At 45.5% G+C, this 19,450-nt stretch overlaps 2 protein-coding genes across 14 annotated transcripts in view; one reads left to right on the top strand and one right to left on the bottom strand.

Moving 5' to 3' along the window:
* MAP3K13 (mitogen-activated protein kinase kinase kinase 13) overlaps nt 1-7,007 on the top strand; it is a 170,420-nt gene extending 163,413 nt beyond the window's left edge. For 11 of the 12 annotated variants that reach the window (XM_078453153.2, XM_078453154.2, XM_078453150.2 and 8 more), the window contains 3 exons: nt 1,442-1,739; nt 2,870-2,967; nt 5,088-7,007. In XM_078453153.2, the coding sequence (XP_078309279.1) occupies nt 1,442-1,739; nt 2,870-2,967; nt 5,088-5,223 (532 nt within the window). In that variant the 3' untranslated portion in view covers nt 5,224-7,007. Of the gene's footprint in view, nt 1-1,441; nt 1,740-2,869; nt 3,665-5,087 lie in introns of those variants that run through there. The other variant, XM_078453161.2, reaches the window with a different exon arrangement.
* Nucleotides 5,757-18,105, bottom strand: TMEM41A (transmembrane protein 41A). Of its 2 annotated transcripts, none has more exons than XM_060639452.3 (5): nt 17,899-18,105; nt 16,233-16,386; nt 13,308-13,469; nt 12,543-12,681; nt 5,757-5,864 (listed from the first exon to the last, which is right to left on the bottom strand). In XM_060639452.3, exons 1-5 carry the CDS (start codon nt 18,015-18,017, stop codon nt 5,764-5,766), a joined length of 675 nt encoding a protein of 224 aa, XP_060495435.2. In that variant the 5' UTR covers nt 18,018-18,105; the 3' UTR covers nt 5,757-5,763. The 2 variants fall into 2 exon arrangements, with proteins under 2 accessions (XP_060495435.2, XP_060495434.1); XM_060639451.3 differs by lacking the exon at nt 5,757-5,864 and adding an exon at nt 9,300-11,151.
* Between the last annotated feature and the right edge of the window lie 1,345 nt (nt 18,106-19,450).

Below are 19,450 nucleotides of genomic sequence, written 5' to 3'. Positions count from 1 at the left end.
ACAGGAATTCTCTGCAAACCAAGGGATTCCTTTGGTAAATTGTATTCTGGGTCCCAACGCTGTACAAAGAATTGAAATCTGTTCTCATCCCCTGAGCTATTCCTGCCACATTGCTATTGCTGCCTTATTGCCTCCTTGGTTTCTCCTATGCAGTGAGATTGAATCTGAGTAAAATGTCTTTTCGTTCTCTGAACTCACTCTACCGACATCACAATTACGTGACTCCCAGCTTTGTTCCCATGACACACCATACACTCAGCCCACCTAATGGCTTCCCGCCTTTCTTGTTGGCCATGATGCAAATTATATGTATGTTTTTACTGCATGGTTTTCCTTTTTATAACATTTTGCTCCCTATCTCTTTTCTGGATTCCTAGCCTTGAGATGTTGTGTAAGTCCTACTTTAATTTCCTTCTCCCACAGGCTCTTTTCAGGTGTCCTTGATCCCCCCAGCCTTGTAGCCTATCACCTGACCTTGTCATTGGCGAGGCTCAGATCGTATGCCATCAAAATCACTTTGTACTAAGAGATACAGAAAGATCTGACAATGACAGAGGGAAAAGTCAGTCTTCTTTTTATTATTTGTTTTCTTTTGAAACCAAAGTGAACTAACAGCATTCTTATTTGCTAGGCTACTTATAAACAATGGGGAAAAACTGAAGAACTTTTGCAAATTCTCCCTCTGCTCCCCACCCCCTGCAGATTTTGCCTCATCTGAGCTAAACCCACATGTTAACAGGAATCAGTCATTAGCTGACTAGGCAGTGGCCATAGCTGCAGAGGGAACGTTCCTTCCAAGCTCATCTGCACTGGGGGTTGGCTGACAGGACGGACACACGTGGCCTTCCACAGCCGCCATGCCCAGTGGGAAATGCAGCTGGTAGAGGATGACACTGAGCAGGGTATGCGTAGACCCGGCCCAAGCTGCAGCTCTGCCTTCTCTGATGGTGTGGCCTGGAACAAGTCACTTTCCTTGTCTGGCTCTAGTGTTATGGCCTGAGAAATGAGTTAGACCAAAGAATCTCTCAAGACTCGTTTACCTGTAAGAATCTGGGAGGTCTGTGTATAAGCAGCTGAATTTCAGTTTGAACTTTTCCATACCATGCATGCGTGTACACAACTGTGATCAGAGCTGCTGAGTTTCTCAAAGACCAGTAGTAGCCATCAACAGTGGAGTGTACTGTTTAGCCACATAAACATACAAACCAAATGAACAGGAAATGCAAATTTCCTTCTCGTTTGCTTTAAAATTTAATAGTGTTGGCTCCATAGCTCAGGGGTTAGAGCACTGGTCTTATAAAATATAATAGTGTCTATCCACCTGGAGTTTTGAGTCTCCCTCGGGGGCAGGGAGGAACCTAGAAAACCTCTCACCAAGGCTATGGTCTAAGAACAGTAGCTGTTCCTGTGATTAAGGTCCTCTGGTTTTTTGTGGTTCTAGGCCCCATCGCTGTATCAGCAGCTGCCAGTCGTATTCAACCTTTAGCTCTGAGAATTTCTCTGTGTCTGATGGAGAGGAGGGAAATACCAGCGACCACTCCAACAGTCCTGATGAGTTAGCGGATAAACTGGAAGACCGCCTGGCGGAGAAGCTAGATGATCTGCTGTCCCAGACGCCAGAGATCCCCATTGAGATATCCTCGCATTCAGATGGGCTCTCTGACAAGGAGTGCGCCGTGCGCCGCGTGAAGACGCAGATGTCTCTGGGCAAGCTGTGTGCGGAGGAACGTGGCTACGAGGTGGGGCTTCTCCTCCCTTCTCCTCTGATCACTGTAGCTCTTTGGGTTTAGAGCATACTCAAGTCATTTAGGGTATAAGATAAAACAACTGCCTCCTGGAAGTAAGTAGAAGTGCAGAGATCCACAGAGCTCCCTGAAATAAAGGCAGTTCTCCTAAATGAGGCACAAACATCGAACTGCTCGGGCATCCTTTCTTCTAAGATTTAACTCAAACATCTCCTTCTCCTGACCCCATCTCCCTTGTGGTTAAGGGTATGAGCCTCCCCTCTCCATGTCCCCTGGATGATGCTCTCATAGCACAGGGAACACTTCAATGCCTGTCCAGTGCTGCCTTTGAAGGCAGGATAGCAGAGTGGTTGTAAGTTTACACGTGGAATCTGACTGCCTAGATGCCAGTCCCAGCCTGAGTTCTCTACTGACTGACCGCAGCATTGGGCAAGCTACTAACCTCCCTGTAGGTCAGTTTCCTTATCCGTAAAGTGGGAGTGATTAACAGCACTTATCTCCTAGGGTGCTTGTGAGGATTAAATGAATTCCCTAGATGAAAACCACTTACAGCAGTGCCTGGCACATAGTGAACACTATGTAAATGGGGCTGAGGTGGTATTGCTATAATTGCTATCATCATCGACATCATCATTTTTTTTCTTCCAAGATTTTCCTTAAATTCCAGTTAGTTAACATATAGTATAGTAGTTTAGTATTGACTTCAGGAGTAGAATTTAGTGGTTCATCTCTTACATACAACACCCAGTGCTCATCCCAACAAGTGCCCTCTTTAGAGCCCATCCCCCATTTGGCCCATCCCTCACCCACCTCCCTCCAGCAACCCTCAGTTTGCTCTCTGTCGTTAAGAGCCTCTTATGGTTTGCCTCCCTCTCTGTTTTTATCTTATTTTATTTTTCCTTCCCTTCCCCTTGTTCATCTGTTTTGTTTCTTAAATTCCACATATAAGGCCATGTCATGTTTATATGTCTTGTCTCTCCAGAAGCCCTGCAAGGACAGGACCTGGTCTCATGTATCATAGCCAGCAACCCAGCACAGTGCCTGTCCTCTGGGAAGTGTTCCATACATGTTTACTAAGTGATTTCCCAAACAAATTAAGGTTTTCTTTTGTCTCAACTTTGCAGAATCCTATGCAGTTTGAAGAATCGGACTGTGACTCTTCAGATGGAGAGTGTTCTGATGCCACAGTCAGGACCAATAAACACTACAACTCTGCTACTTGGTAATGAAAGAAAACCCATCCTGAAGATCTCATGACTATACTGGCATTTCAGATCCATCCCACCCCCAGACTCTTCCCACTCTCTCCCTGCTTTTTCGTCTGGGAAGAGAGCTGCCCCCTCTTTCTTACCCCTAGAAATGAGCTGCAATAACAGGAACATGAGACTTCGCAAATCTCTTGGAAAAAAATATCCAAATGAAATTAAGTCTCACTGAACATTTCAATCAAGAATGGCAGGGATCTATTTTATTGAATATTCTAGCTACTGTAACATTGATATTTATTTTTGTTTGACATTTTAACACTTTGTACTGTAAAGAGTGAACTATATATGATATAGAGACAGACACAATAATTTCTTGCAAAAAGAGAGAGAGAGATAAAGGAAGAAAGAAAAAAAAGAAAGAAGTGGAATTTAGGAGCAACATCGTTGGGAATTTGTGGGGCCAGGAGATATTATTGCTACTTGAACAATGGGGACCAGTTCTTTTGGCCATAAGAGACGAAGAAGAGCCAGAGCAAGACATACTGATTATTTTAGAAAACAAAGAAAAGCAATTCCAGGTAACTTGTGAACAGACCACATTAAGTTCAACCAGCTTGCCCACATGGGTGATGGAAATGATCTAGAAGAGACTGATGACCAGATACTTGCACCCAAGGTCCTTGAGGGCATGTGCTTCCTCTAGGAGGAAAATAGACAACTACACATCTGGAAGCTGATTTCATTTTAAGAACTTGAAGCAGCATTTGGTAGTGAGACTTACAGATAGCATCAAGCCTTGTCTTTGACAAATGCTTCCCTTTTTAATGCTGTCATTGTCATTACCCTGACAAATGTGTTACCTTGACCAATGTGTTGATTTTTCAGAATCAAGTGCCATTTTCGTATAGCCTATTTCCTTTCCACCTGTTGACCACTTCCTTTAGGAAAAAAGGCAGGGGGTGCCAAAAAGAGAAAAAGGAAATTTACAACAGTATTAGAAAAGCAAATGTGGAATTTGTGAAAGCGCATTCTCACAATGTCTCAGTTCAGCTACGTGAAGAAGATCAGATCACCCCTCTGTGGAACCAGGTTACTTGTCTACTAGAGTCATATTGATTCAAACAGAACAGACTTTGAAGGCAGCTAGCGTGTGTGTGAGTCTGTCCAAAGTCCAATCCCGAACCACCCCCTTGTTTTTATTCATTAACTCATTCTATCTGGGAAGCTTTAGTGCCTGGCTACCACTATCAGGATAAAGGCAGCATAAGCAACTTGTAAAAGTCAACCCCTCCCACATTACAGTAGCATTTTTGTTAAATGCAACTGGTAAAGTGTATTTTACTGCACTTTGGATCAATGCAGTTAGAATAATTGAATCTGGAAATTTATAGAAAGAACAACTGATGCTGAGCAGCAATTAGAGAGATTTTACATTGTCCAAGACATGAGGTCCTGGCTTGTCTCTGGGGTCACAGTCTTTGAAAAGCATCCCAAGGAATTTCATCATGCCTCAGCTTCAAGGAAATTTTTATCTAGAATTTTATATAAAAACGGGTGTTGGCCTAGTTTCCATCTCTGTCTCCAAGATAGGTTACTGTCAAACAACCTCTCTAGGCTCAAGACCTGAAGAACATGGCTTGACTCTTTGACACTGCATCACGTTGGACATTAGGAAAGACTTACACATTACAGGTATTAAACTATTTCCAACAAAGATGAAAACGTTGCCCTCCGCTGGGGGTCGCCGATTGCATCAGCCAAAAAGGAAAGGTGGAGGGAATTTAGAGCACTTCCTTTGCTTGTCTGATCCCTCCATGTGTTTACACTTTATGTTGAGTCGTTGATTTAAAATTTAGTGTCTATAATTTATAGCTCTTAGGTAAGATGAAGGAAAATGTTTAACTTATACAGAGAGCAGTATTGTTTGCATTAAATTATTCCATTTTGTATAAATTCTGTAGCTGGACTACATGAAAGATCTTAAGTTATGGCATTATTATCACTGTTATTTTGTTTTATAATAATTATCATTCTCATTTTCTGTCGATCAGAAGGTGTGGCTTTACAGTGTAGCACAATGATTGTGTTTATTGCTAACCATGAATAATTATGGGTTTTTATGATTTTTATGAAGGAATGAAAATGGAACTGCCATTTGGGAGCTCCCTGGTATTCATCTTAGTTGTATTCCCTCATTTTCTGTGTGCAACAACAATCATCTGAGGATGCGGGTTCTGCCCTGGAGGCCAGTGGATGCACTGTGGCTTTGACTTGATCCTGAAAGCTCCCGGGTGGGCAGATGACTGAGTGGATGGACAAATACTTCAAAAGCTGTAAACTTTCTCAAGTTTCTTAAGAAATAAAATCATGGGACTACATTAGAGGCAAAAAGAGAATTATTTAGTCCCCTGGGAGGAGCCGACCTGAGAGTTGCTGCCCGGGGCCCATGGGTTAGGCAGATTCAAGAGCAGGCAGCACAGTTTGTCATCTCCTTCTTTCCAGGTCCCATAGTACCAGCTTTTTATTTCTCCTGGCTGGGAGTAGCAGGGAAACATAAAAAGAAACAAGCAAACAAAAAGAATATGTATATCATGACATTGACATAAAATGCCTAGCTATGATGTCATCCCGTAATAAGACTAGAGGCATTCTAGAAGGAGGCCTACTCACTTAGAGGGTGATCGGGCCGGAAAAGTACCTTAAAAGGCCATATTTTCCATCCTTGGACTTCAGACCACACTCAACTGTGAATCTCTCTGGTTCATTTCTTCTGGGAACTGAGAGTTCATCTCTTGAGACTTCAGACCACACTAAACTATGAATCTCTCTGGTTCATTTCTTCTGGGAACAAGTCTATGTCCCCTTTCTCTCCACCATAAAACACACTTTAGCTCGTCCAGTTCTTGCCCACCTGTAGTGGCAAAAGGAAACAGGAGGGTCAGCTTCTGTCTTACATCTTTCAGTGATGGTCTTCCTCGAAAACCCACACCTGATACCTCATAACTTTGATGTTTTTTGAATTCCCAAATATGATAATGCCATATACCTATCTGGGTTAACTGTTATAAGCATGTTAGGGTAGTAGACAGTGTTGAATCATGAGTCATTCACTGTATTGTTGAGAGTTGAATAAAGCTCCACATTGAACCCTTTTATTTATTTATTTATTTTTAGTAGAAGTGACGAGAGGCTTCAGAAAAGTCTAGGTTAAAAATAGTCTAGGTTAAAAAGAGAAATGCCTTCTCTATCCCAGCCTTGCCCTTCACTGCCTGCCTTGAGCTAACCAGGACAATTTTGAATCCGTGTGTGTTTCTTGGAGAACAGCTCCACATCCTCTGAAGAGTGCTGAATCTTAGAGCTCAGGAAATTGAAGAGCTGATCCTTCAGTCCTGAGGACTGTGCCACAATGCTTTAAGGAACCTCAAAAGACTGTGATTTCAAGCTTCATTGTTGATGGAAAGCTTAACCCCCTTGGGATCAGTGTCCACATTCATTTAGCATCTGTTTTTGACTGACTGCAAGATAACGAGTTTTAATTTGTGTTGCAGATGAACATTGGTTCTGATTTTCATCTATTTCTAGATCATGTCCTCTGGTAACAATTCCTATTAAAATTGCTTTGCAGAGGGACTGAGAAGCCAACATTCACTTCGAAATCATAATAGACCTTACCGCCACTGAAGTTTAGACCTGTTTGCAAGATTGGGGGAGCTCCTACTCAAAAAGGATTTGGTATAGCCTACTTGAAGTTCAGATATTTAAAACTTTAGTATCAACAAACCATCCTTCTAGAATTAAGGATTTTTTTGTAGGACGTACTAGGTACTGGACATATATTTCAGGGCCTCATTGTGCTAAACTTCCCTCTTATCCTAAGTAATAGATACGATGATTTGGAATTTTCCTGGTACCAACCCAATTTTAAATGCCCTCCCCTACTGTGAAGCCCTGACACATCCTTTCCGTGTGAATGCATCCTCACTGATCACCTAATTTACTTTTTTATCCCCATGCCTTTTTGTCTCAAGTGTTCCCCCTTTTTGTAAAATGTTCCTACTTGAACTTCCTGGAACCGAATTCTCTAGGATAGAACATACTTGGAATGCAAGGGATTCCTGCCTTGCTCTGCAGTACAGTTTGCTGTTTTGTTTTTCCACAAAACCAGAAGCCAATATACTATCACATACCGCCACCTACCACCTCCACCCTAACACCCAAGACTGATGTTATTTCTTGATCACCATATTCGTTCCCACCCAGCCCGGACACAGCCTCAGAACCTCTCATAACACAGCACTTGGAGAAACAATGACAGCTTGATTGGAAAAGGGGACATCTATTTCAGCATCCCAACTCGAACCTCACAATTTTCTCAAGGTGGTTTGAGATCTTGAGTTAGCCCTGAAGGGAGAATGACAGGACCACACCAGTGTTCTCCTTTTGGAGCCCACCCTGTGGCTGTGGAGGTCAGCACCACTGGCAGGAAAAAGGCCACTTGCTTCCACCCACCGCCCTTTTGGACTACAATTCCAACTGAATAATTTCCAGTCACTGATGGATTGAATTCCAAAGTGTCTCTTCATTTACGTCATTTCATTGTGTTAAATAGGCATGTTCCTCCCTCCCCTTCTATAAACAGAAAGCTAAAGTTAGGTCCCAGTTACCTGCTTCTTTCTTAGACTCTGTGAGGCTAATGTATCAAAACAGTGTGATATTCTTAAGACTTTGACTTGTACTGTCAGTATGAATTTAGTGCCTTTCCAGGCAGCAAGATTTTTCTTCTTTGCTGATTTCATAGAATAAATGTCCTACTTACTATACTCATATCATCAATGTTACCAACCTCACAGACTAGCACGTAAGAATTACATTAGTCTGTTTGCATGTTCCAGCCAGTACTGCAAGAGCCTATTCAAACTGGAATGAAGTAGGTTGCCAAGTGGAAGAGCCTTCTGGAACCTGGAGCATTTCTCAGGGACAGGTGGCACAAGAGGGGAGCTCTGAAAGCACTGCTCTGAAAAACAGGGTTACGCCAAAGGAGTTGGACTAAAGCTTTTGTTAACTTGTCACATGACCAGAACATGATGGCAGGATTTCGTAGAGACAAGCCCCTAGGCAGATGCAAGGCCACTGTAAGAAAACTTTCGGCAGACCCCCAACCCCCAGGCTTACTCTCTGGAGCCACTTCACCACACTCGGGAATGCTGCCTCCTGGCCCCAGGCTGTTGCCCAGTGACCTGACAGACGGGGTCCTCCAATGGTCATACACAGAGGGACCCTGCAGCCAGAATGTGCAAGCTCTTAGGAAGATAGCCTTTTTTTTTTTTCCACAATTTTTTTTTTTAACCTTATTTATTTTAACAGAACAGGGGAGGGGCAGAGAAGGAGAGACAGAGGGAGAAAATCCCAAGCAGGCTCCAAGGCTCCACACTGTCAGCACAGAGCCCAATATGGGGCTCAAACTCAGGAACTGTGAGATCATGACCTGAGCCGAAGCCCAGAGTCAGATGCTTAACTGAGCCACCAAGGTGCCCCAAGAAGATATCCCTTATTGACCGTATCATCTGGGTGGCTTTCCACCTCCAGTGCCCTCTTCTCAGACTCTGGAAGTGGGAAGACCCACTCTGATTCTTTATTGCAATAATTTGAGTTCCTATCAACTTGGAGCAAATTCTTTTTTGGGGTTAAGTCTCAAAATGAGCTTCCTCATCTGTCTCCCTGGACCTCCAGTACCGTCAGTCCCCTGCTCCCTGTGGTTTCTGATGCCAGCTCCATTTGTACTGAATAATTGTACACTGATGGGAACAAGAGCGACTATCGAAGCAAACCAATGCATGGAATTAAACAAAAAGCGTGCTTCACTCCTTTCTGGTTGTGTCTTTTCCTCAGGTTCTGTTTGTGTCCCGAAAGCTGCCTTCACAGGTCTCAGCACTTGTCAGAGCTGTAGGGAAAGGAAAACTTCACATGCAGGGTGGCCTGCAGCCAGGAAAGCCGGGTGTGGAGAAGGTTTCTGTGGCTGTGGTTTCAGACACACCTACAGAAGGAGGGGACAACCATCCCTCTCTTAATAGTTTCCTCTTGGTGGTGGACACGTGCCCTTCTTTTTTCCCATGGCCTTCCTGCTGCCCATCTTGCAGCTACTCTTCATTAGTGACTCCACTATAAAGTAAGTGTAGAGAAGGAAAAGGTGAAAATGAAAATCTGGCTTCTAAGGAATCATACTGGTAAGAAGCCTCCTGAGAGTGATGCTAAAACACCATTTTGGATTGTTTGATTTTCAGCCAATCCTGATTCCCGCTGGCAAGGGGAACTGAACGTGAGCAACATGTACAACACACCCCATACAGAACGTTTATATCCATTTATTTGGGAAATTGCTTTGCCTGTAAACTCACAACTGGTAAGGCACAGTGTAGCAAAATCACGAGGCAAGAGGGAGAGAGACAAACATAAGGATCTTGATAAAGGGCACACACTTGCAGTCGTGTAGAAAACATACTGGCTTCCCCTTGCCTCCTGCTCCTCCAGAACACAAAGAGCCACAGATTTCACACAGCCTTCTCCTCACCCCCGCTCCTGTAAGCATGCTTCTTCTAAAGCAATATGCCTTTAAAAATGAAGTCCTTGTCGTGTTTTTTGGATCATAGCTTGTCCAAAAAACACTGCTTAGGAATTCATTCTTCCTCCTGAACAGGAGTATTCTCAAGAATTCATGCAGAACACGTGGCTTGAGGGAAAGCCTTGGCAAGATTCTTGGCCGCACCAAATCAAAACCCAGCAGAGGATGCCCAACAGCAACGGTTCTGGTAAGAAATGACAAGTTAGTCCTGTATGGTACAGGATCCCAGAGATGGTCAGTGTAGGTGCCAAGGTCCTCCTGTACTTGGAAGCATTAACCCAGGTCTGTGCCAGTTCAGTACTGCAGCTGTAAGCAGCAGCAGCAGCTACAGATCATTAAAAATACAACACAACACAGTAATCCAAAACCAAGTTCTCCCCCTTGGATTAAAAGATAAAATAGAATTATTCCTCAGTTATTCTTGACAAATGACAAAACGAAAAAAATTCAGAGGCTATGCTGGCTGATAGCTGAGTGTACTGAATCCATTCTCCTAGCAGGACAGAGACAGGATTCCCACACAGAAAGGACAGATTAGAAAATGTACCGACAGGTCATTTGGTTCCAGTGAGTCAAGGGGCCCTGCCCCATTCAGACAGGTAAGAATGTCCCCAGAATATACCCATAACATGCAGAATTTGCTGCATTCATATTTAATAGTCTATTTGCAATCAGCTGAATTGTCAGAACACGCAACCAAGAGATTTGACATGTTTGGTAACATCAGTGCATCTGAACACAAAGCATCACAGAAATCACTGTGCATTTGAGTTGTATGTGAAAGTTCTATGCAGTTTGTCAGCTAGTTCCCCTTGGTTTATGGAAGAGGTAGGTCATTGGCAAAAAAAAAAAAAAAAAAAAAAAAAAAAACAGAAGAAAACACTCTCCATGAGACTAACAGGATAAAAGGTAATGTCAGTGATGTGGGTTCACATCATTTACACCAGTAACATCCACTAGGGATTTAACAGAACACCTGTCACAACAGCCTATCACTTCGCAGAAGAGGCACTCTGGATTAAGGACAATCAGCATCCTCTCCTGAAGCAGCGCGGGGCTTGCTGAGAGACAAATACAACAGACCATCCTGAGTTCCTTGTTTTTCAACAAAATACAAATAGGATTTTCTAGAAGGCCATCCGTTTCACAGAGTACCCTGCTAAACCAGGACTGGTTTGAGAACCTGATACAGTTCACCTTCTAGAACAGAGCGTCTTTATAAAAACACTGCACACAGATATATAGTGTCCAAAATCACCTGTTGAGGGTAATTAAAAAACAATGACGGGCTGCACAGGACCACACCCATTATACAAATAAACAACAAAGTCCAAGGACATGGCAACCAAAAACCCAGATCACGTGTCCTTTCTACTATTTAGATGATTAGTGTTGCTTATTTCATTCAAATGCAGGTCCTTTTGACTAAATTTTTTAATGAGGGTTCCAGGAACTAAGGCCACCAGAGCAATGGCCAAAAGCTTGAAGACCGTTTCCCAGGAGAAAAGAGCATCCAGAGAGGTCAGAGTTGACAGGATGGAGCCTGTCTGCACACAGATAAAATTGTATGGGACCAAACCTGGAAGAAAAGGGAAAGAGCCTGTTACTAGGGGCAGCAAAATAAAAAATAATAGCCCTTCACAAATGTCCCCAGGAATTCACAACCCAGACTCCAGAATTTTTTTTTTTTTTTCCTAACTCCTGACCCCTCAGCACATTACCTCTTTCCCTCCCTCTCTACTCCTTCCCCTCCTTTCCTCACTTCCCATAAACAACTGCCTTGTTTAACAAACAGGCTTGAGATGATTTATAAAAACACATATACTACCATAAGACAAAAAATGTTTAATAGGAAAAAGAAAAGTCAAGAATAAGTTAATCAGGAGATACAGTTAGTACAAAAAGTATAAGGTTCACCAATTTGCTAGAAGTGCCCCAAACTGGGTTCTGAGCATCCAACAGCCTAAGTAATGAGAGGTACCAGTATTATGAGATTTATAGCATGCTAAGAGAAAAACACGTTTCTTAGAAATAGTACTACTTTCACGTTCTATACTGTCTCTAAGCGATCATCAAATCCACTGGATCCCAAAAGTCTGACTGGTAGCAGACAGGCTGGTTATATAACAATCCCAGGGGAAGCTGTTAAAAACACATTCTTGGGCTCCCCACAGAGATTCTGGTTACCTGGGCCTGGAGTAAAACCCAGGAAACTCTAATAGCTTTTCCTGACCTCTACCCCGGAGACTCTGACTGGTTTGGGACCCCCTAACAACCTGTTCCTTCCCTACAGTAGATGCCTCAAGTTCATAGAGTACTCAAGGTCACACAGCTTGTCAGAAGGGGGACTGGAGCCCCGGTCTCCAGAGTCTTGCCAAGCCTTCTGCCACCTAGGTAATTACAGGCTGCTAACTGAGGTACTGAGGCACTTTGTTTGAAAGCCAAAATGACCAGAATGAGCTGTGGTCAATTTTGCTTTAAGATCTTACTTTCTCTCAAGAATTCCCTATCAACAGCAGTTGTTCAACCACAGATTTGTTATGTTCCACCTGGAAGCCCTGAATAGTCTTTCCCTCCATGCTCTAAAGTAGGTTTAAGAGAGGCAATCCTTGCCTAGGCTTAAAGTAGGGTTGGTTTACTTCTAGTGTGGAGAAAACAACAGTCACTGATTTTACAGGATGTTAGCACATTACCACTCTGATAAAGGCGAACCAAGGCACAGACTTTGAGAAACACTGCTCTGGTCCCAGCCCCTCATCTGGCCAAATGGTTCATGGAGGGTAAGTAGCTTATTGAAGGTCATACAATTGTCAAAAGGCAACAAAGAACTTCACTAGCACCACCTCTTTTTTTCAAGGCAGATCTTAATCAGAGGCCAGAGCCAGGCACATGCCCATGTGGCTGATAACCCAGGGCAGGCCCCCAACATGACCATGCTGAAGACACAGACTTAACCCACCAGCTTCTTACCGATCAGAACAGAGAAGAAGAAATGCACAATCGGGATGTTCAGAATCGGAGCTGAGAGGTTCAAGAACCAGTTTGGTGTCATGGGGAAAAGTCTCAAAAACAGTAAGAAAAAAAACAAGCTGTTTCTGTTCTCTTCCACCTGTAGCCAAAAAAGACAAGGTCATTAAGAAGCAGAAAGAATCTCTAGACATGACAATCTGTTAGTGCCAAGCACTTTTCTAGATACTTCACATATTCTCTTCCTGAATCTTCCAACAACCCTCCAGAGTAGAGATTGTTTTCCTCATCTTTTAAATTTTTTTTTTTTTTAATGTTTATTTTTGACAGAGAGAGAGAGAGAGAGAGAGAGAGAGACGGAGCATGAGCAGGGGAGGGGCAGAGAGAGAAGGAGACACAGAATCCAAAGAAGGCTCCAGGCTCTAAGTTGTCAGCACAGAGCCTGACACGGGGCTCGAACTCATAGACCGTGAGATCATGACCTGAGCCGAAGTCGGACGCTCAACCGACTGAGCCACCCAGGCGCCCCATGTTTTCCTCATTTTTTAAATGAAAGTACCTGAAGCTCCAAGAAGTCAGGAACTTGCCCCAAATCACAGAGCTGGTAATGATGAGGCTGGAATTTGATCCCAGGTCTGTGACTCTTGATCACATCAAAAGGAACCCCCGGGAGCTCCAAAGCAGGGTGGAGGAGCACAGTGGGAAACTCCGCAGGGCCCTGAGGTGACACTCCAGGGCCCGGCACTCAGTTGTGGCCCCTCTGCTTACCTTCCTCTGCAGCAGGCATACTTTATCAGGGAAGTAGGAGACCACCAGCTGTTTGCCAAAAATACTAGAGAGCAGATAGCAGCATGTGGCGCCCACTGATGTCAACACACAACACAGCAGAAGCCCCAGCCATGGTCCAAACAAAGCACCAGCTAAAATGTTCTGCAAAAACAAAACAAAACCCTCAGCCATTAGAACATCTGGTGGCTACCAGCCACCTTGTACTGGAGCCCAAGAGTCATAGGTTCCCCCCTCTTTTAGTGATTTTCCCAACCAAAACCCAATTCCCATTTTATTTTATTATTTTTTTTTTTTAGTGTTTATTTTTGAAAGAGAGAGGGAGACACAGTGCGAGTGGGGGAGAGGCAGAAAGGGAGGAAGACACAGAATCTGAAGGAGGATCCAGGCTCTGAGCTGTCAGCACAGAGCCCGACCCGGGGCTCGACCTCATGGACCGCGAGATCACGACCTGAGCGGAAGTCAGACATTCAACCAACTGAGCCACCCAGGCGCCCCCCTCAACTCCCATTTTAAAGGTGTGAACAAAAAGTGATGGAAGAGCTGGAAACTCCAATCTTGGCCTTGGTCTCTTCACCTTTTAAACAGGGAAGATTAACACTTCAGAAGGCAGGTGATAATTAAATGGGATAACAGTGTATACAGCCCCCAGCCTGCTGCCTGGGTTGTAGTAGGTCCTGCAAACATTGGTGCTCCAAGAAGGGAGAAATGGAACTCACACATTATTTTAACTATCTTAAATGAACACAAACCATGAATTCTCTCCTTCAATAAGACCACATAAGCTATATAAAACGTCTTCCTTCTTTGCTTCTTGCTGGAATTACATCTATGTGGTACACAACACTGGGGGTTCCATGTTGATGAGAGCTCTAGCTGACACTCACCAAAGTCTTAGATTAACAAAAATGGAAAGTGAACCGGTATGCCCTAAACACACTTTGGCCAGTAGACATCACCCTGTCAACATGGGATCCAAGACAGAAAGTAAAAGGGGAAGTTAGAAGTGAGAAGGTGGGGGTCTGATGAGCACCTACTGTATGTTAAGTGCTTGACTGTATGTCTTATTTAATCCTCATGATGACCCTGTGTCATCTGCCATCCTTACACCATTCTACGGGGATAAGAGACTAAGTATCAGGCCCAAGCTCACACTAGGCAGAGACAGGATTCACCCTCCGGTAGCATCTGACTCTTTGCCCTGAAGAGGGATCAGCTCAAGAGGGAGGGCAGGTACAGGGGCAACCCCAAGAAGCCAGCCCCTGACTTCCAGGACCACACACCTCCCCTGTCTCTCTCGGCATGGACATGTTTGCTTTTCTTCCAGTTTCCAACAAAGAGATTGCTTAAGTGCATCCAGCTGAGCCTGGGGTGAGGAGGCTCCATGCCAGGGCAGGAGAAAGAAGCATGACAGAAGGAAGCTTTCAGGGATTTCCTCCTCAGTCTCTTAGTCATTCAACAAATGCTGAAGGCCATTGCATGCCAGGCACCATCATGAGCCAGCTGCTCTATGCCCACGTTCCATTCAGTTCCGCCACGCAACAGTCCTAGGGGGTTGTGTGAGTATCCCCGTTCTCCAGATGAGGAAATGGGGTTGCAGAAGTTAAAGGGCTGGCTCATGGTTACACAGCTGGGATTCAAACCCACCCCAAGCCCTAAAATATACACATATTTACATGCAGCAGCTTAAAACGCTGCAGGGAGCACAGCAAGGTTCTTCTGTAGAATCTGAGGTGGGGGTGGATGAGAAGCAGCCCGCGACTAGAGCACATGTCTAGGCCCAGCACTGCGGCTCCGAGTGCTGGGGGCCGTCTGGGAATTCCAAATAACTTTTCCTCCCCACACCAGAGAAGCTTCCAGCCTCGCCAGTCTAGCATCATCATGAACAACTTGCATTTGTTCATCGAACATTTGTGAAGGCACTTCCCTGTACCAGGCAAAGAAATACAAAGCTGAGAGTAAGGAACAGGCCTGGTTCGCCAAAAGCTCAAAGACTGGTGGAAAAAACGGATTTAAAAAAAATAAATAACAGAAAACAGTGCCAAAATCAGAACATTATGGAAGCTCTGAGGAGGAACAGCTGAGCCAGCTCAGATTGTGTGTGTGTGTCCAGGACAGCACACAGCCATCAATGCCTTAGAAACAAAAACAGCACATTTGAGACTCTGGAGCTGGGCAGACATGGGCTCAGACCCCAGCCCTGCCCCTCCTCACTGTCAACTTGGACAGTTACTTCTCACTGCCTGTTTCCTTATTTGTAAAGTGTGATAATCAGGCCCACGTTATAAGGCTGTTAGGAGAATTAACTAAGGTCAGTGAGGCAACTGTGAAAGTGTCTGACACTTGGGAAGCTGTCATCAAATCATTGCCACAGTAGTCTAGCTCTGGACCATATGATTTGCAGCCTGAGGCGGACTCTACAAAGACAGAAGGTGGCAGAGCACCTGGGTGGCTCAGTCGGTTGAGCATCTGACTTCAGCTCAGGTCATGATCTTACGGTTTTTAAGTTCAAGCCCTACATAAGGTTCATTGCTGTCAGCACAGAGCCCGCTTTGGATCATCTGGCCCCCTCTCTCTGCCCCTCCCCACCTTGTGTTCTCAAAAATAAATAAATATTGGGAAAAAGGGGGGGGGCACTGGGTGGCTCAGTCGGATAAGCATCCGACTCCAGATCAGGTCACGATCTCTCAGTTTGTGGGGTCAAGCCCACGATGGGTTCTGTGCTGACAGCTCAGAGCCTGGAGCATGCTTCTGATTTTGTGTCTCCTTCTTTCTGCCCCTCCCCTGCTTGTGCACAGGCTCTCTCTCTCTCCAAAATAAAAATAAATAAATAAATAAATAAATAAATAAATAAATAAGACAGAAGGTAGCTTTCTAGCACACACAGAAGGAGGGCAAGGCACTGACCAGGAAGCTGGAGCCAGGGATGGCAAAGCCCTGTTTGTAGAGGTAGGCACTGCAGAACAGCAGGAACACGTAGGCCTGGTGCTCCTTCCGGTACTCTCGAAGGACCTCAGAAAGTTCCCGCAGCTCGGCCAAGTCTGAGGGGAACCACAGTGACCTGGGGATTTGGAAAAGCAGATGGAAACATGAGACCAGATCAACCTAGCACCTAGAAAAGTCCTTTGTGTCCTCTTTCCAAAGACACAGACATAAGAGCCCCGCTTTTGGAAGCAAGAGACCTGGGTTAACATCTCAACTCTGCTACTGTCCAGTAGTGTGATCTCAGGCTAGTCCCTGGGCCTCGGGGTCCTTATAGAAAAAATGAGTGTTAAGTTTCCTTTTAGTTCTCAGGTTTTAGGATCTATTCTTAAGAGACAAATGGATTAATTTTCAGGCAAGAACTAAATGTCCTAAACTGCCTTCCCTTCCTGGAACACCCCCTCCCCCACAAACTTCAGGCCAAGGACAATTAAAACTTCACACTGCTCCTGAGTTACTAGGTAAAAGACTGTTTTATCAGTCACTAACAAGCCAATTAAAGATTCTCTTGGAAAGTATATCTGTCCCACACCACAAACATAACCTTCTTGATAATATGTCAAGCTTGAACTAATCCTTTCAAAGAGGCTGCTTGTTCACCCCGCTCTTTATCTGGCCCTTAGTGCATTCTGAACCCTATACAAGGGTGACAGTGTAAGGGCTACCTTGCCTCTGACATAAGAATAACCCTTGAATCTATCAATGATCAATTATGAACACACCCTCCTAGTTCTCATCAGAATGTTTCTCTTAGTGTGTCTGACACACACAGCAGAGCCTTCCCAACCTCCCAACTAGGGTAACCGAAAAGTTACCCTCATATTCAAATATCAGTAACATTCTTGTGAACGCCATGCTGTGGCAGGCACATTTCCATAAACTTTTTGAACAGTATGCAACACTGACGGCAAACCAGCCCGGTAGGAATTGCACCGCCTCCAGCCCCACCCAGATGGTCATGAGAAGGGGGAAAGTAGAGATATTCAGGAAGAGGGGCGGCTCCGATAATTAATTCGTTAATATTTAAAGAGGTCCTTGCAACACTTCTGCAGACCGAATGCCGTAGAGTCCCAAGGGCAGGGCTGACGGAAGTGAGATGGGGTGGGAAGAACGACGGAGGGAGGCCGAAAGCGGTCGTAGAGATGAGGCTGCGGGACCACACAAGGGCGAGGGTCGGCTGAAAATGCGGGTCAGGGCTGGGCCGGGAAGGCGATCGGCACCCGGCTCCCGTGGTGATGCCACGGCGCAGACAGAGGTGCGCGAACCGGTGCCGCCGGCATGAGGCGCCGCGTTTCCCTCGGCAAATCACCGCCCTGCGTGCAAAGCCACGGATAGCGCGCCGAAACTGCACTCCGCGCAACCAGCACAGCGCAGGTTCAGTCCGGGCGGACCACAACTCCCATCCACCCCGCCCGCCCGAGACCGGACAGACGCGGCCAGGACACCGACCCTGATCTCCAGTCCCAGACCTGAACCCCGGCCCCCGACGCCTCCGATCCTGGAACCCAATCTCCGATTCGAAGACCCCATCCTCGTATCTGTCTCCCTTCCTCGGACCCGAACCGCGGCCCTCGCCACCCGCGCCACGCACCTGTCTCCAGTCTCCTCGTCCGGGCCCAGCGTCCGCCCGCGGGGCAGTCGCGTCGACAGCAAGTACAGGGCGAAGGTGCAGCAGACGAAGACCAGCAGGAAGCCAAGCAGGGGGCGCATCTCGGCGCCGGCGACCGGACCCGCCGGGCCACAGAGGAGCCTGCAGGCAGCGCCGGGCGAGGCTGCGCGTTGGCCTATGCCTCCGGAGCGTATTCACGGACGGACCGGGGCGGGGTCCGCACCAAGCCCCGCCCCCGAATCCAGGCCCCGCCTCCGGCCTGCGCTGCGCAAGTTGTGCCTGCCGGTCGAGATTCCAGAGAAACCCTGTCTTCGGGCAGCTCCACGGGTGCGTCTGACCTCCCATCCGCTCATCTTTTTACACGTTTACCTTTGACTCTTTCTTTGCTTATTTGCAGGCTCTTTGCCAGGCGCTGGGAGATCAGGGGTGATTCACGCGCCCTGCCCACAGCGGGCTTGCAGTCTAGTGCTCAAGATACTCTTGTCCACAACCAGCTGTGATACAAAGCAAATACAGCCAGTGCTCCAATCAAGTGCGGTGGGAGGGTCATAGTCACCACAAAATGATGAAAATTACTTTTTATTCAGCGCCTACTATATGCCCATTATCCCACAAGGTTGGTATTTTTGTCTTTATTTTAAAAAAAATTTTTAAGAGAGAGAGAAAGCAAGCAGGGGAGGGGCAGAGAGAGAGAGAGAAAGAGAAAGAGAGACAGGGAGAGAGAGAATCCCAAGCAGGCTCTGCGCTGTCAGCACAGAGTCAGATGCAGGGCTCGAACCCGTTACTGTGAGATCATGACCTGAGCCGAAACCAAGCGGCGGACATGTAACTGACTGAGCCACCCAGGCGCCCTGTCTTTATTTAACTGAAAAATCTGAGCCTCAGATTAAGTGACATCACCCCAGAAGAAAGCCCTGATTACTGTTGTCTAGGACCACCTGAGCTAGGGCATCTCAAGATCTTTGCTAGTCTCTGATAGCTCCGGCGGCAGAGTCAGCTTATTTTGTTAAGGTTTCTGGTAAGATTTCTCATCATAATTTCTAGGTCTGCTGTGCCTGATTCAAGCCATGAACCTATGATTCTAAATTATCAGCTAAACTGATCTCTGGAATATTCCTCAGGAAGATGGCAGCCTTGGCTATGACCACAGCTCTTGTTTTTATATTTAGAAGGGTCCTTATGTGGATAACTTTCTGTTATTGATAAGGCTCTTGACATTGTTAAGTGAGGTTTAAGGGTAGCAGCTGTAATCATTTTAAGAACAGTAAAAAGGGGTCTTAGGTATCCTAGAAAACATGTATCTCTGAGGCCTTCAACTATTAAGACATTCATAAGCCCAAAGTTGGTAATCCTATTCACAAATGAAAACGTATTCCTCTCGTGAGCAGAGGACTCCAGATGTTAAAAGAGACAGTTTGTGTGTTAGGATTAGAATCCAGGTCAACCTGCGTCCAAAATTAGTGGTCCTACACTGTGTGGATTCATGGAGGAGGCATGGTTTGAGTGTACCTTAAAGATGAGCAGGACTTCCACA

This window comes from Panthera onca, chromosome C2 (genome assembly GCF_046562875.1).
Source record: "Panthera onca isolate mPanOnc1 chromosome C2, mPanOnc1 haplotype 2, whole genome shotgun sequence".
In the NCBI taxonomy this organism is placed as follows: Eukaryota; Metazoa; Chordata; class Mammalia; order Carnivora; family Felidae; genus Panthera; species Panthera onca.
Note: the sequence above shows the minus strand (reverse complement) of the source record. Positions and strands in the feature narration are given on the sequence as shown.

Coding starts and splice junctions, on each gene's coding strand:
- TMEM41A (XM_060639451.3), bottom strand. CDS start 18,017: ATGCGCCCCCTGCTTGGCTTCCTGCTGGTCTTCGTCTGCTGCACCTTC. Junction 13,470..16,232: donor TCCCTGGCTCCAGCTTCCTG/GTCAGTGCCTTG, acceptor TTGTTTTTGCAG/AACATTTTAGCTGGTGCTTT. Junction 12,682..13,307: donor TATGCCTGCTGCAGAGGAAG/GTAAGCAGAGGG, acceptor TTTTGGCTACAG/GTGGAAGAGAACAGAAACAG.